Raw genomic sequence first — 17,719 nt, 5'->3', positions numbered from 1 at the left:
ATTTAATTAACCCAGTATCATTCATAAAAGTCAAGAGATCTATTTTTTTTTTTTTTTTGTACGTTTTTTCTTCCGGTGACATAAGTGGCCCTACTCTCGCATGACTTATTGATGCTTGGCTAGATCTCAGACTGTGGGTTCTGTCATGTTTACCAAACACCAAATGTTTTAATAATAACAGGAAGTGACATCACCACACAAGTTCCCACCGACCTCACTACAAGATCAAGTTAATTTATTTTGATCTTGTTTTCTATGTCAAGACAGAAGTCATTTAAAGTCACATTTACTCTAGAACAGGTTTACACTACACCCTTAAAAATAAAAAAATCAAACAGTCTGATGTTATTTATCTGATTTATATAACAGCATGTCATAGCTGCGCTGTTCACGGCGGCATTCATCCCTGATACCTCACACATAGATATGTGCATGCACACACAGGTGTAGCTGGCAGAAAGCGTGAGTCAGAAAACATGTCAACCTGCTGAATATCAGACAAAAATATGAGTTTTTTAAAATTCTTCCAGGGAAATGGAAACATTCTTGCTCCTGTTCCGGTGTTACACCGAGTTTGTCAGCCATCGCTGAATGTTAGTGTAGTTATTTCTGAATCGTAATACAGCTTAAAATGAATACAATATTATTTGTAGGCTTTATTAATGTCAACACTTCATCTGAGATCTGAATTTTAAGAATATTTAGAGCGGATCCACTGAATGAAACGGTCTTCATCAGGACATTTAAAAAGTTTAACTTTTTTCTGTCCTGTGTTTTTTTTTTCACCACAGCACTTCTGGCTGTGAACCTGGAAAAAAACACTGACCAGTAAATGTAGACAACGAATACTGCATTTTAGAAGTGGTGGTGGTGAAAACCAGTCCTAGTTAGGATCTCATCAGGGTATATGATTCATAAATTAGCTTTTTGGGAAAGCACAGGCCCGGTCCTGACCCTACTCTATAACAGAATAAATAAATCAAAAATGAAGGGATGGGGCATTAATGCATCTTTTACTGTCTGCACCTCCAGTCGTAAACTCCTTTGTTGTTTTGACAGAAATTTGTTATTAATGGGTCTAAACAACCAAAAGGTGAGAGAGGCATCATAAATAATTAAAACATTAAACCAGGAGCACTATTACATGTTAAAGTGCAAAGTATTTTATTCTTCTAACCCACTAGTCCTGGCCCATCATTTTCCTTTCCTGCAGGGTGGCCAGGTCTCCACGGTATTGGTCCTCAATGTCATTAAGCTGCTTCTCCAGTGAGTCACTCATCTCTCGGACAAACAACAACCCAAACACCTTGGATAGCAGCTGCCAATGGTGGTTTAAGTTCACTGAGACTACAGACTAGAAACAGGAGTACTATCACCAACTACAGTCCAGCATGTTGAGGTTGGTATCTGTCCACAGGACAAGAAAATTATGAAAGAAGCTGTTCAAAGACTGTGCAGACCACCACGATGCTGTTCAAAGACTATGCAGACCACCACGATAGTGATATGGCAGAGGGAGGGAAACACAAGAAAGGATGAGGAAGGACCTGCTAGTTCACATTAACTAAACTTTTTTTTATAAATACATGCCTATAGCAGTTATTCTTGCAGATACTCAACTTCTGTAATTTAAATTAAATTGTAATAAGTCCCATAAAATAAAACTGCTCCTACTAGATAATATTAATTGAATTCTAAATATCACTACATTTAAATGAATAAATATTGACAAACATAAGACAACAGTATAATCATCAAATGCGGTGCTGACAAGCAGACTAGGTCCAGTTCTTTGCTGTATCAGTTGGAGGAGATGGGACCTGTGCAACAGATGGAATCCATTAACAATAATGAGGCCCTGACAGCTATGACACTTTGATGATGCAGACATCCATATTCCAGAGCACAAAGGAGAGGAAATGAAGCAGCCTCTTGCTGCTCCATCCGTCGTTGTTCCTCCACCCCCACAACTGATTATTTACCACGGGCCATCTCTACTGCTACTTCCAAAATATACAAATTCATAAACAACAAATAAGCAAATAAATGCAGAGTAAACATGATTAGTGTTGCTGAAAACCGTATAAATAAATAATAACAGAAATAGTATACAAATGAAAACCTAACTGGGAACACACAAAAAGACTAAATCCAACCCCAGTGATAGCCTAGAAAAGCCTATAAAGTAACAAAAAGCAGAGGCTCATATTCTCTTCTTGTCTTATTTGTCATACCATTTGGAGAGTTAACACACTACAGATAAACCGAGAACACCAAACATCTTTCTATCCCAGAAAAACCTGCCAAGCCACATCAAGTATGTTGGTGAACAAGTGGTGATCAATGGAAACCCAGTGATAGCACCCAAGTTGCTGACAGAACACACCTAAATCAGCCTCGGTGCTTTTCTTCATGTCTTTGTGAAGCTTTTTTGTCTGATCCTCCAGTCTGTTGGAAAAGAAGAAGAATGATTATGAGCCAGCTTGTCTAGCACAGTACAGCACCAGTAATCCCAACATTTTCCATTTTATTTATAAAAAAAAAAAATCAATTTTACTTAACATGCTGTGGACAATATGTGTGGAGTGGAGATATGACAAAGAAAACCCCCCAAAAACACTAAATGAATCTATTAAATATTTTTCAAGAAAGAATTATACATTAAATTTCACTTCTTTCACATAAAATATGTAAGATAATTAACAATACAGGGAATCCTGCTTGTTACTGTCAAATACGTTTCTGCTCAAAAGCATTAATGTCTTCAATCATTCCACTGCACATATTCCACTGATGGGTGTTAAAAAAGGCAATTACCCAACTACGGAGGCTGAAACATATGCCATTCATTATATCAATTACGGCAACCAAGGGGTTTAGGATCCCCCAAGAGACAGTTATCATATCACTTCTCCCAGTTTGATGAAAAGCAGAATGCTGTGGGGTTTCATTTCAACCATTCTTTTAATTTTTCCAAGGATTTTATTAATATAAATATAAAACACTAGTTGCAATCCCATTTGATTTCTGGAGCAAGAATTGTCCAGAAAATTTAAAGGCGTTTGGCTATTTCAAAGCTAAACAACAAAAAACTTGAGTGCAGTTCAGAAATGAATATGTATTGATTATAGATGCCTTATATAAATATAAACACTGGTGGTGAGATGTAAATATTATGTGGCTGGCCATCACAGTTGTCATAGGAAGTAACTCAGTCTACACGTTAGGTTTGTTTTGCAAAAATAATAAGCAGACTAAAGAAAAAATATATTTAGTCAGTTCCTCGGTCGTTTATTCTGAAGAAAACGATAACTTTAGTAATGTAATAAAAGAGCAGAACGCAATAGAAACTCATTATTGAGTTCCACCTTTTATTATTAGAAATAAAAATAGAATTAGAATTAGAAAATAGATTTTTTGCCATTTTGGGTGTAAGGGATGGTATTAAGAGATGTTACATTTACAGTTGAACTTATATTTAATTTTATATGCAAGACAAAGAAAGAAAATTAAATCCTCTTTGAGATCTGTTGACTTTTCACTCTTTTTTCTCCACAATGACATGGATTATTTTCCTGTTTCAATCAGTCCTTTTAACAGTTTCAATCAGTCAGAAATGGGAGCAGGTGAAGCTTGTGTACGCATGTAGATTTTTATATCCTCTCTAGATAACTGACTCAGTGACTCGAAAACACGTGCGGGAGGACAGAAAGCCATCTGCTTTGTGATCGGAGACTTTGTTTGCTATCACCCAATCAGACAGAGGTGTAAAGAGGGGAACAAAAATCTGCATTAGCAACTTCAGTCTTGTACGGTTTTTCGCTTTGCAACCATTAACAAATGTTTGCAAAAGCATTTTTAATTTTGTTTACATATATAATATCTTTTTATAACAATGCAAATCCTTTTCTACACATTCACAAACTTAAATTTCTCAGGCACATATTTTTCACAGGAAGGTCAAGCTTGATTTCCATATAAAAACTATGAAATTATTTGCAAATGTCTATTTACAACTGCTAAAAGTTTGACTTTATTTTGAGCCCATATAGTTTGGCTAACAGTTTACAAGTGGGAGTCATAAAAGAACACAAACAACACATGAAAAAAATAGCATAATGACAAAACTCTGCCAGTCAGTGACCAGGTTGTAAGACAGACAGTAAAACCATTTAACAGGCTAGCATGCTTTCAGAGCAGAGCCTGTACACTGAAAGTGCACTCTTGTGGTGCTTGTTTGTGCATGCTAAACTCATGCTCCAGACACTGCCTCCTACATAAAAATGTGTTGCACAATACTCTTGCATCCTCTCTATTCGGTCAGCACACTAACAGTTAGAGAGCCATTCTGGATGGGTGCCAGTTGAGAGTCAGGACACTCTTTCTAAAACGTGCTAATAGGGCAACCTATTGGAACAGCTGCTGCTCTTTTTGGCCAAATGTCAGGCAGTGCAGCCACAATCATTGTGCCATTTTGCCTAGTGAAAACTGGACAGACAGCAGTGTATTATTGTGACTTTAAGGTACACACCCTGAATGTAACGTTTGTTACATTCCAGCATGCCGACAACTCACCCTGATGCTTTTTAAGTCGATGTCATTCACACAACCACCAGGTCAGACACTGTAGTTTCAGATATTTATTAAAAGCTAGAATTATACAAGACTATCTGTAAAATTATTTACTAATGAAAGCCATTTAGTTTCAGCACATAAAGCTGGTCACATAATATATTTACAAGATATATAGTAGATGCACATTTGCTAGACTTTACTTTTACTAGATATTGATGAACACTAGTTAAGGCAAAAGATTTGGCTTAACTAGTGTGCATTAAATTACTTAAAAGATAATTGCAAATGCATTTTCTCACAATCATTTAAACATGTTTTTTTTTTTTTTCTTTTTTCAGAAAACCATTGTGAATGATAAATACACATGTACACATTTGGTACATCTAGACCACATATGTCAAACTGGTCCAGCAAAGGGCCGTGTGGCTGCAGGTTTTTGTTCCAACCAAGCAGCAGCACACCAGATTTGACTGATTCAATCAACTGATCTCAGTCTTCAGACAGCTGATTGGTCAAACTGTGTGCTCTTGGCTGGCTGGAACAAAAACCTGCAGCCACACGGCCCTTTGCTGGACCAGTTTGACATGCCTGATCTAGACCAACTGTACTTTTCTTTTGGGGTCAAATAGGTTTATTCTTAAAAAGTGATTGATGTTTTAAAAAGTACATCTAATACCGCTGTTAGACCAAAGTTGTTGTAGTTATGATATTGTAGCCAGCTGTAGCAGAACCATCTAAGAACTGGTTTGGTTAACCACAGCCACAGAGTCACTATAAAGCCATGTCTCATGCCTTTTCAAGCCGATTGTTTTGTGTACTGAGTCAATGTCAAAACAAAGAGGAGGAATAGGGGGGCAAAGCTAATCCAGCTCTGATACACCTCTAAACTGCTTGTGTGTGCTTAACACATCAACTTGTCAGTATAACCAATGGTGCTGTTGTCACTCAGCTGATTCTGCAATGCTTCCTTGATGCTAGGTCACACCAACGCAGTACTGAGCTTACCTTTATGAGGAGGAACAGCCTCCATAAAGCAAAGCTGCTAATTGAAAAAGGGGAATTATGGTACTTAAAATATCTGTTCCAATACAAATTTATGCCAGCCTTGGATTATTTTAAACATGGAGGTCAAAGAATTTTATTTAATTTAATAAGTTTAAGTTTAATTGGTCTTCATAACTCTATCCCTCAGGCCCTGATTTAAGCAATTCATAACTATGATCCAGTAAAGAGTTGCTGCTGCTGTACCAGCAGTGTCTCAGGGCTGAAACCGGCTGCTTCGGTGGTTTGAAACAGAAATAAATGGTGCAGTGGGACACTTAAGCAAAGCTTAGATACACTGGAAATGCTCAATTTCAAAACCTATATAAATATTTATTGCAAATAAATGTTAACAAACGTCATTTTAACAAATAATTAAATTATCCATCAAAATCCACAAAAATGTAATCTGGCACCAAATGGAACTTCTTGAAATGTTGTTTATGCCTGTAAGTGCACTGCTTTTAGACAACAAATGCAGCATAATGTGTTGATATGGATCTCTAGGGTGGAGAACCTTAACGTCTGTACCTGCCTGCTGCTCTGACTCATCTATAAGGTCTATTGGCGCCACACCTTCCTGATAAAGGGTCCTCCTACTCAGCAAAACCTGAGAGGAAACCTGTGCTCCCACTCATTTTGCTGGGCCCCTCAGGGCGTTTCTATAAGCCGGTCTTGGTTTTGAAAGTGCCCTGAATCTTTACTCTTTAGTTTCACAGCAATTCTGAAATAATAAATAATTATAAGTTTATAAACGTAATTATAGTTTTAATCCCCCCCCCCATTCTTTTTCCAAGTTTCCAAACATACCACAGCAGATGCATGAATCTTTTACAGGTCAACGTTGAGGCAAGTAGGTCACCAAGCATTGCACTAACAGCAAAGTCTATGTCCAATGAAATGTACTTTGTAAACACATGGAGAGTAAAGATGATTTTCCTGTTTAGTAAACTGAATAAGATAAACTCCATTTTTTGGATTACGACGCAGATATTTGTAACATTAAGCTTTTAGATTAATTTTGGCTTCATTACATTATATCTGGTATATACATTTTTTCATACTTCCCTGCACAGGGAAGACAACATTTGAATTTCCTGATAAAAAAAATTGTAAAAACATATCAAGTAATCAAATTTTTAATTTAGGTGAATTCATTCTTTTTTAAAATTTACCACAACCAAGTGTGACAAAGTGGGTGTGTCCACACCATTTACAACTGTTTCTCATTACAACAGTCTTGAATAAACCAGATCAGTTTGATTTAACAACGTTGGCTTCATCCTTGCACAGTGGTCAGCAGACACCAACCATCCTGGGCTTGTTTGTGCTTTGTTTTCTATTTGAATACAGCCAAGATGCACAAACATCAAGACTCATGCCAGTATTGGTAAATTTAGTTCTGTTTATTTGAGCAAAACTATTTTGTTTGTCAAATAGTTTATTTGATTGTGTTACTCACCATACTTACCACATAACCAGGGGTGAAAAGGAGGGAAATCACATCACTTCCTGTATTTATATGGTTTCACCTTATTAGTAAAGTCACTGAAAGGGATCAAGTATGGGGGAAGGTTGATTATGTTTAGTAATCCAAATTGTTTGATTTTTCTATTGTTTAGATATGTATGGTACCAGGATTTAATTAACTTACGTTAGCTTTATGTGTAAGAATGGGACTCACCTGTCAAGTGCTAGGGAATGCTTTTTGTTACAGGACCCAAGGCTATATAAGGCTAGCCTTTTGTCTGTTCGGAGGAGGCCAAATAAATGTAGCAGGGTGCATGCAAGATTAATTTTGGTTAGTTTTATTTCAGTTACGTTTTGTTGACCAAGTCAAGCCGTGTTGTTTTTGGCAGCCACCTTATTTTTAGTCCTAGTCGTCATCTTATGGACAAAAAGGCTTCTTAGTTTTAGTCACATTTTAGACATGTCTCTGTGTGATAGTTTCAGTCCAGTTTTAGTCAGTGAAAACTCACAAAGGTTTTAGTCTAATTTTAATCAGTTTTAGTGAAAAAAAAAAGTCAAGTATTAGTCTTTTAACACAAAAACAGTCATTTTGACCATTTGGAAATCATTTGCGAAATCACGAAGTCTTGCTGGTCCCTGACTTTTCCTAACATCAGCTACGTAAATTTTCTTTAAAACTAGTTTTAATATTTAATATCTATCTGCACAAATTGAAGTTTAGATGTAGTTTGTTTCTGTATCAAACAAGGCTACAGTTACTGCTTTATACTCCGTTTTTAAAACATTATTTGATGGAAATTAATATAATTTTAGTTGTAGTTATACTTCTAAAGCGACTACCATGCTGTACTTTATTGCTGCAGGTGGCCACATTTATCGCTGTCTCCCTCTACAATGCATTCTGTTTTTCTTTCTGATGGATTATATTGAAAGTATGTCCATAGATCATTTCATCATTTCAGACCACTAAGCCCCTTTGTTGATGCTGCTGCTGTGGTCCATCAATGAATTGATAAACTGAATTGCTTGTTTGTTTGTGTGTGTGTGAGACTAGTGACCGCAGGTGTGTTGTGCAGAATGTGTGCTGCATGCCAGGTTGTGGGTGTGATAAAATGCAGCATCATTGCGGATACTTTTATTTTGGCAGATTACGCACACATTAGGCAGAAATAGCATGCATTGTGATCAACTGACAGACCACCCACTAACATTTTTTATCCAGTCTTGTCTCGCCAGCGAAAACTCACACAAGTATCGTCATGTCTTAGCCAACAAAGAGCCATGTTTAGCTCCCCAACGTCTTGTTATCGTCATGGGAAAAAAGGAGTGTCAACAAAATAATTTTGTAATTGCTGACAAAAACAACACTGCTGTTAATTTAGGTCTTCTTTCTTTGTGATTTTTCCATATATATTTTATTGCAACATGCACCTTTGTAAAATAAATACTCGCTATTTTGGACGATCTCTGCCTATTACCATCTTTAATAGGCATATCGCCAGTCTTGTGGTAGTCATGTGACTGGTGTGATAGTCTTGTGACTATCACACCAAAAAACCATATTTAAAAACATGCGTTTCAACACATCAGTCAACACACCAAGAATGTTTTAGTGCATCGTGAAATCAGATAAAAGGGGCAGCAGTGGCTCATGCGGTAGAGCAGGTTGTCCAACTATCTGAAAGTTGTCAGCTCGAAGTCAAGCTGTGGCTATGGTCTTGTGCAACAAAACTTGGTCCTGCTTGCCTCCACTGTTGGTATCACTGGTGTGTGAATCAGTCGATCCAAATGTATAGTTAAAATGTTCAGAGCTGTACAGAGTGAAATGTGGAGTTTTTTTTTTTTTTTAACAGTTTAAAATAATAAATTGTGAAACAGTATCCAAAAGTTTTTTCTCATTAAAGGAAAAAGGAAAAAAAAAAATCAACAGAGAAAAAACTCTAAATTTTACTGTATCTTTTTAGAGAGATTCTATTATGCAATAGCTGCAGTAAGGACATACATGTCAATCAATAGAAAGATTTAAAAAATGATGATATATATATATATATATATATATATATATATATATATATATATATATATATATACATATATATAATTAAAATATATGAAACAATGAGACTTATTGAAAGCAATGCATATTGTGTATTATGATTTATTTGAAGAGGTTGTTATTATTGTGCTTAAATGAAATGCTATGTAAAGTGTCAATATTTTAAATAATTATTAACAAAAAGGGTATTGGATTAGATAAGTATTTAACTTCATCCTAAACCCTTTTTGAACTTTGAAAGTTTGGATTTTTTGTATTAAATGTTCACTTTTTTTAAATTATTAATTTAGCTATGAAAAAAAAGTTCTAGGAACTGTGGCTACACATGTAGCACACCATCAGCATGTATGAATAAGGTATGACTGAATAATGGATTCACTGTAAAGCACTTTTGGTGCAAAGCTTCAATATAATCCATTATTATGATTATGATTATTAATAAAACCAGGTTGTCTAAACAGAACAATAAAATGTACAATCGCTATCAAAACCACAGATTTAAAGTGCAAACTTACTTTTGAAGTTTATCATATTCTCGCTCAAAGTCTCTTTCAACCTAAAACAAACAAAGAATAACAATCTCAATGGTTGCAAAACAATACTTTCTCAGTGTCTGTCAGGATAAACAGTCCATGACAAATGAAGCTGGGCTACCAAACAGAATCAGGATTTCAGTATATATATATATATATAATAGCTAAAATGGGGAAAGAAAATTAAAAAAAAACCCTGAAAAGAGGCTCTATTTTTTATCAAAGAGCTATACACAACACAAAGATTCCAACATTTATAAACATGCAAACAAAACTGAGTTACACTAAATAATAACCAGAATATGTGCAGGTTCCAGTTCTTTATCTCTCTCTTATCATGTGTAAACAATATTAACACACTGGTATTTCTGAATTTAATTCCTGATAACACCAGGTAACTAAAATCAGGTGAGATTGTGAAGGAAGGCTTGCTGATTTAAGTTAACCCGCACATGAAGACATTTTGACTGAATGAGGTACAACATAGTTTGTCTATCCATTTCTTTAAAACATAACATGTAACAGGACCCTTATGGGTTCCTGTCTTGTGGTTCTGTGGGCTCCTGGATTTAAACAGTGGCAAAAACAATAAAGCAGACAGTTGACAGTGTCACAAGTGGACCATCTAACTGGGTTGCCTTTATCCCACTCCATGTTTTTTTTTGCTGAGGAAGGGACAGGAAGCTGGAAACCCAGCCTTTAGAGGGACTGCTGGGCCACATACCCATTACAGAGGAAGTGGTTTATGCCAGCAAGGGAAACACCCACTGACTGTCACTTCAAGGTAATCACCCTTGCCCACTGAAATGACTCAAACAAATTGTTACCAAAAAGTCTTTTTTTCACAGCACACCAATGACAGTATTTTGACTGCTACTCATGGTACACATTCCACCTGTGGAGCTTAAAACTACAATAGAACATTTAAAATGAAAAAAAGAGTGATCTTTAAATAAATAAATAAATGGATAAAAATACTACGTTTATTTCAAGATTTTTTAACATGTGCGAATGTAGTCAAAATTTGTGACTTACAGTTTTAGAGACGATCTGTTTTTTCGGTTGTCCAATCTTAAAGGGAATCCTGAAATGAAACAAAGAGCAATAAGAGGTGACAGACATAATAAAGTAGAAAATAACTGCCTAAAAGGCGAGATCATTTAATGCTTATATTGCCTTTTGGTTGCATGATGCCTGGCCAGGGGTCAGTGCAGTTCTTAGGGTGAACAAGCACCCATTTTAGATAACTGACAGTTAATATGAGGCTGTTAATCTGTGTTCCTCTCACGTATGCTATCAGTGCCATTTACATTAACTTCATGTCATCACTGATCACATCTGGCTCTCGCTGCAAGCGGATATCACTCAGCACAAGTGGTTGTGCCCTCTTCTTTGTGTGGTTCTGCAGCATGACCCCAGCTGGCAATCAACACAAATGCCATTATTGTGTTTCAGGAAAATCCTTGTCTAAAATGTCAGGCAGGATCCAGCATATGCTGGGATTCAAAAAGGCAAAAGAAAGTTGACAATCAGCAGCAAACTATGTCACAAGGCTTAGTGTATGTGTAATTGCAATGTGCCATTTTCTGAATGAAGTCCAACTTTTCTTCACTTGAGTAGAAATACACACACAGCTCTAGTTTCAGGTAAAGAAAAGAGGCATGCTCTTTCTTAGTTAAAACAAAATCTTTTATCCCCATTTCAAAACCTTGCCTGTGCTTTAATAAGTTGCTGCAGAGGATCAGAGAAGCTTAGGGAATCCACAAGACAGAAAACAGCATCTTGTCATAGTGATTGGCTCTAGATTGTCACTGATGTGGTACTAATGGTCTGAAATCCAAGCTATATGATGGACAGTTACTGCTGACAGGTAGGGTGAGGCAGCAGCTGCGTCAAAAGGAAGGTGTGTAGACTAATGAGATGGAAAAGTGAGGGTGTGATGTAAGGAAATTGTGCAACCAGAGCACGCTTTTGATGTGTAGAGGATCTTTTTCATGATGGCTCAATCACTAAATTCAACATGGTCAAATAACAGCAGGGTTATCATGGAGGAAAAAAAGCATGATGTTTCACAAGTATCCCAGATATGATCATTTGATTTTATTTTCTAGATCTGTAGTGTACTTTAGTGCTATGTAGCAATTAATTAGCATGATCTTCTTTTCAGTGATGATTCAAACATGTGCCTTGTTAATGACTAAATATAAATATTTTGGATCTTTGGTTAAGGAAAATAGTTTCACCCAATGTCGTAGTTTGGGTACACCCACGTGGAAAATACCCACAGAACATACTCTGCCAAATCTTTTGTGACTCACCTCTCACTGATTACCTGAGATATATACAATGACGTCACACTAACATTCCCATGTAGCCATCTGCCAAATTTGTATTCAATTCCTCCCATATGAAACTAGTGTTCTCCCCAAACAACAGAGTCAGCCTTCTGCAGGCAGCAACAGGAGCTCTGTTCTTTCCATAGGATTTAAGACAAAATTTCTACTTATAAACCAGTTTAGCCCAGTTAAACAGACAAATCGCCATGTTTATAACTTTATACCCATAACATAGTTATTAGTTTTGAATGCAGACCCCAATGACCAGTTTTGTGTTTTTATGCTTCTTTCAGCTATGATAACTGCTCCACTTACCAATGCAAAATTTCTAGGTTTGTGACATATACTTATTTCCAATCTACAGTGTTTGAATCATGAATCCACAGTTGAGGCAGAAACTGCAATTGTACTCAGTAACACAGGCGTCTCATTCATACTACTGGCTTTAACAGTTTCAAAACAACTCATTGGTAGAGTTAAGTATATAAAATACTGCATTCATTTGAGGGAGATCAAAGTTTTATTTGCTACAATCTTTAATATATTTGGAACAGTTTTTAGTATGTCTTGTGTGATGACTTTTATGTTTTATGATGCTGGCTGTGTGTGATAGAGAAGTGCTGCACTTAAATAGCTAGAGAATTTTATGACTGGAAATTTTAGGAAACCAACTGTAATGTTTTCTACCAACATGAAGAAAACCCTTTGAGAGAGATTTTAATGTTTACTTCCATTTGGTGGGTGTGTCATGAAGAAAATTTTGACTTCTACTGCAAAAACCAAAGAGGAGAGCTAAGTATAAACACTGCATCAGGGCTCCAAATAGCAAACAAAGCACAACAAAACAGGCAATGCGTTTAGTACTTATTTTTATATATTTTAGCAGGGATAGTACAAGAACCACTATAAAGATCCAAGAGAAAGGGGTTACTTGTCTTAACTGCTCATTAGGACTGATAAACAGCTAAATGAGTAGTGTGGGTGGGGGGGTGGGGGGTGCAGGAGAATATAAGGAAAAGGAAAGACTTTTGACACTGTGAGAATCATTGCTAATGTTCTCTCACAGATTAGTATTTTTGTAGGGCCTCTTAAATTTAAAAATTGGCAAGTCTGGAACTGTGAGCCTACAATCACTAATACAGCAGATACCCTACCTAAAAACAGTACGACACCAAAAAAGTGACAACTGTTCTAGAAACCTGTTTTAGTAATGAAAGCCATTACTTGAAGCATAAACAGGAACATAGTTATTGGAAAAAATTATAATACATGAATTTGTATCAGATGTTACTGATAATTTTTCAATGAGTTTTGGGCCAGACTGAAAGCAAAGAAACTACTCTTTCACACACTTTTAGAAATTATCAAAAAGTTAGTCAACTTTTAATTGCAGAGTTGGTGCACGTCACGCTGTCATGTAACCACGTAGGCAAGAACAGAGACATAACAGTATTCCCTGTCCAGGACAGATTATGCACTAACTGGAAGAACCAGTGGCTATTCACTTAAACTACAAATGTGTACAACATTAGCGAGATACTGCATAATTTGACCTCAGATATTCCATGGTCCACAATGGGCCAGTTAAAGATGTTGGGAAGTGGAACTGTTCTGATGACGACCCCAAAGTCAAACCTCTCACGTCATAGAACCAAGTGTGCAGGCTCTGTTGGAATGCATCAGTCAGCAGAGGCCATAAAGGACTCTTTTCAATTGCAGAGCACTCTACTCTTGACCTTGTGTTTGGCAGCACATGATAGTATAAGTGTTGCTTGCCAGCTATTGACTACTCATCTGTACTGAATGACGCCATCTTGCTTTGGGTCTTGTCTGAAAATGACACTGAAAATGTGTAATCCATTACAAAGCTAGTTAATGTGCATACATGTCACAGATGCAATGAAATAAATTAGGCTTCACCACATTTCTGTTTGAGCAGCATTTAGGAACAGTGAGCAGTGCATCATGGAAAAATATTTTTTAACTTGAGCCCTTTTCAGACATAAGACTTTATAACATTGCTAGGAAGGCGAAGGTACTTTAATGTTAATTTCTCATACAGTTTCAATCACATGCATTTACGACAGTGATGAGTAGAGCGATGGATCAGAGAGTTCATTGAGAGGTGTATAAGGTCAGAACTGTATCTCTATGACTCGTCAGGTCACCTTGAGCATACTTAAGCTCAAGACTCCAACAACACAGTGTTTAAAAATCAGTTTCTGTGTTTTCAAGTTGGAGGGTCCCTCAAGTATATATAGTGTATTGTAGGGGTGTTAAATTTAACAGTTTCTACGAGATGCATCATAGAAGCATGCACCCAGAACGCAGCTCAGATAGGGGCAGACAAGAAATCAGACATTGGTGCAGTGTAAAAACTTCCAGTATTTCTCAAAATAAAAGCCCCTGTGCAGATTTGCGCTGCTGAAGCATGTAAACAGTGTTGTTTTTTTCCATCATGGATGACAAGATGTCTCAAGATTTACCAATTCTCCTGTAATTTTGTGATCTTGCTGATCCTGCCAGACGGGCTGCACTCGATTATTTTGATAATCGACTTTTAATTATTTTGGCAATTACTTAACTGATCGGATTACATGTAAAGTGGCAACAAAGTCGTCCATTGAAGAGGATGGCATTTTTTAAACACTGTATTGTAAAATATACAGTATATATATATATATATATATTTATATATATATATTTATAAAAACAGGGTTATCACATTTCCTATTCAAACATGACATTGTCGTTATAACATTACAGCAAACACATGACATATGTGTGCTAACGGTAATGAAATTGTTATCACTACTGTTACTGTTTGAGCAATCAAGTAACTATTTCAAGTAAGTAGCTCACTGTTGACCTTAATGTTAGCATCTAACTAGCCAATCAGCTTACTGAGATGACTGTCCCTCTTTATTAGAAAATGAATCAGTCACAACTAGGTTTTTTTCGAAGATGCCCATGCATCACCATAGTTTTCGATTAAATCCAATTCGATATCGATTCATTTACAGCTAATTATGTAGGACCACCTATTTTTCTTGAATATTAAATATATTCTCAGTTTTTTTTTATTTTTATTTTATAAAACACATTTACTTGACATGTAAATCAGTTATCTGGGAGTGATCAGATTACTGTAGAAATCTAATCTGACACAACAAAACATCTACATGAATATTTGAAATACCACAACAATACAGTGTTTCCCCAGATTCATAGCCAGAAATGTTGTGATGAAGAAAGAAGAAGAAGAAAGAAAAAAAAAAAACCCAGGACAGAAAAAAGTTTAACTTTTTAAATGTCCTAATGGAACCGTCTCATTCAATGGAGTCACTCTAACTATTCTTAACGTGTTGTTAATAAAACTTACAAAGAATACTGGATCCATTTAAATCCATAATACAACTCAGAAATTCCTTCAATGACGCTATTGCCGTAACACCGGAGCAGGAGAAATACTCCATCTGCTTCTCACTGGAGCAAAATGCATCCATCTTCACCTGCCTGAGAGAATTTAGAAAACTTTTTTTTTTAACTTTTTTTTTTTAATTTAACGTGTTTTCCAACGCGTGCACTCTGTCCTCTGGCGGAAACCTGCATGCGCACGCATGTGTCTGTGCCATGGACAAAGCGCAGGTGCAGCTATGACATGCTGTCATGTAAATCAGGATACACAAGCAGAAATGATTGACAGACAGCAGCTCAGTTCAATGGCAAAATACAAAGCGAGATTTACAAAGCACATACGCCACAGAGCGGTATTTGAGGTGGAAGAGTTATCTCCTCCTAAATCTCCTCAGCTACACATGAACAAGGTGGTCCTGAACCGTATTAGTCTTAGCTGTTAGCACTGTTACGCTGGCCTGTCAGCAGCTCTGGAAAGCTGTGGAGACTCGCGTCAGGTTGTGGCAGCTGCAGGAAGAGCCGCTGTAAGTTGTTGAAACTAGCAGATCTACACCATATAAGTTCACATCCCTTCATGTGCGTTGGTGGGCGTGGTTTTCTGCGCTTGCAAGGCAAGGGCCCATCTATCTACATCAGGAGGGAGGGGGCTGTGTTTTTTTTTTTTGTTTTGTTTTTTATTTCTTGTGGCGTAGAGACGGCTCTACATCACAAAAAACAAAACCTGGTTTTATCCTAGGAGCGTTGTGAGCCATTTTTTAACCCACAAAATCCCGTTTTTAAAATAAATTAAAAAAAATACAAATTTTGTCAACAGTACGGGTGGTTTTCATCACAAATAAGTAATACTATGATGTTTAGAGCTCAAAAAAACATTTTGAACATTGGGTGCACTACCCCTTTAACAGATCTTGACCTCCGACAGTCTGTCATTTAATTCTAAAGTCCCATTATTGGTTGTAATTACTAGACTGACTGTTTTATTCATTAATTCAATGTTCTATTTTCTGTTAAATCTGTCCTTTTACATCTGATATCTGTTGGATCCCATTTGAAGTGTTAGCTAAAGTTTTTTTTCCTCAATAGCAGAGGAAAAAAAGGTTTTTAATTGTATTCTATACCAAATCTGCTTCAACATGGGTCAAATATTAAACTGGAATTTGCCCTCTTATAAAGTTAAAATTAGTCTGATAAATGGGGCCTGCCCAGAGCAATCAATTGCCCACCCTGGTACTTTGTCGTTGCGCCAGGACTGCAAATCAGTCTTTGCCGACTTGGTATAAAAACTGTAATTTGTTCACTCTTTGAACTGCATCAGTTGTTTTCGTGGCTCTTCCCTCCATGCTCTATTCTGTCTTCTCTGTTTCCTCTACTTTAATCTTTTTCCATTTGATAAGATTTCCAGTAAAATCAAACTTGTCTTAGGGAGAGTCAAGCTCTGAAATGAGCACAGATTGGTGAGGTTTGTGTTATTTAGTGAATTGCCTGTTTTGTAATCTTCCTGTGTATTACAGCTGCTGTGTTAGAAACAGCATCAACTGGCAACGCAGAGTTGATGGTACATTAAATTGTGCGGTTTATGTTACTACTGTTATGTTCACGCCACGGATATAATCTGATCCAGTTAGCCTGAAACTTTTCTTTGAGCTGCTTGGTAACGTTACCAGCACTGGCGCTACCAGTCGACCCGGAGGATCTGGGTCATTATCGCCATCACTGACACCAGCACCACTACTAGTACTGATCTTTTCTTCTGGTGTTTTTACCCTTCAGATGATGTAAGGTTAGGTGTACATTTTAAACAGCAGTAGGTAAGTGAATGAATCATCTTGCCGGAGGGAAATCTGGTGGCAACGTTTAGTTTGCTAGTGTGAGCGATGCTGCGGCAGCGGAGGAAACTCGGAGCAGCGACGGAGAGAGCACGCTGAATCTGTAGTGGAAGTATTCCTCTTCCTTTCAGTTTTATGGCTCCATTGCAAACATTCACTACACATTATTACACACAGTTGTAATTGTATGCGGGAATTTCCTGCATTATAAGAGCTGAGTTTGTGGAAATTTATTATGCGTGATTCCTGCAATGAATTTCAGGCCCTGCGCACAGTATACAGTAATAAGGCATGGATACCATTGTCATGTTTTGAGCTAATCTGGGTAGCAACAAATGGTCTATTCCAACAAAACGGGAAAGATTATTTTTAGTCAAACCAACAATACAAAGCAAAAAGTTAAGAATTTTACTATAATTTACAAGCAGAACATTATCTCCGTTCTGTGATAATGGATTTTTTGTT

General features: G+C 36.8%; 1 protein-coding gene across 1 annotated transcript in view; it reads right to left on the bottom strand.

Moving 5' to 3' along the window:
- bin3 (bridging integrator 3) overlaps positions 1–17,719 on the bottom strand; it is a 35,286-nt gene that overhangs the window by 15,325 nt on the left and 2,242 nt on the right. Inside the window, exons 2-4 of the mRNA XM_041999168.1 lie at positions 10,711–10,759; positions 9,658–9,698; positions 2,387–2,448 (exon numbers count right to left, since the gene is read on the bottom strand). Of these exons, the coding sequence (XP_041855102.1) occupies positions 2,387–2,448; positions 9,658–9,698; positions 10,711–10,759 (152 nt within the window). The remainder of the gene's footprint in view (positions 1–2,386; positions 2,449–9,657; positions 9,699–10,710; positions 10,760–17,719) is intronic.

This window comes from Melanotaenia boesemani, chromosome 11 (genome assembly GCF_017639745.1).
Source record: "Melanotaenia boesemani isolate fMelBoe1 chromosome 11, fMelBoe1.pri, whole genome shotgun sequence".
In the NCBI taxonomy this organism is placed as follows: domain Eukaryota; kingdom Metazoa; phylum Chordata; class Actinopteri; order Atheriniformes; family Melanotaeniidae; genus Melanotaenia; species Melanotaenia boesemani.
This window is presented reverse-complemented; position numbering and strand designations above follow the sequence as displayed.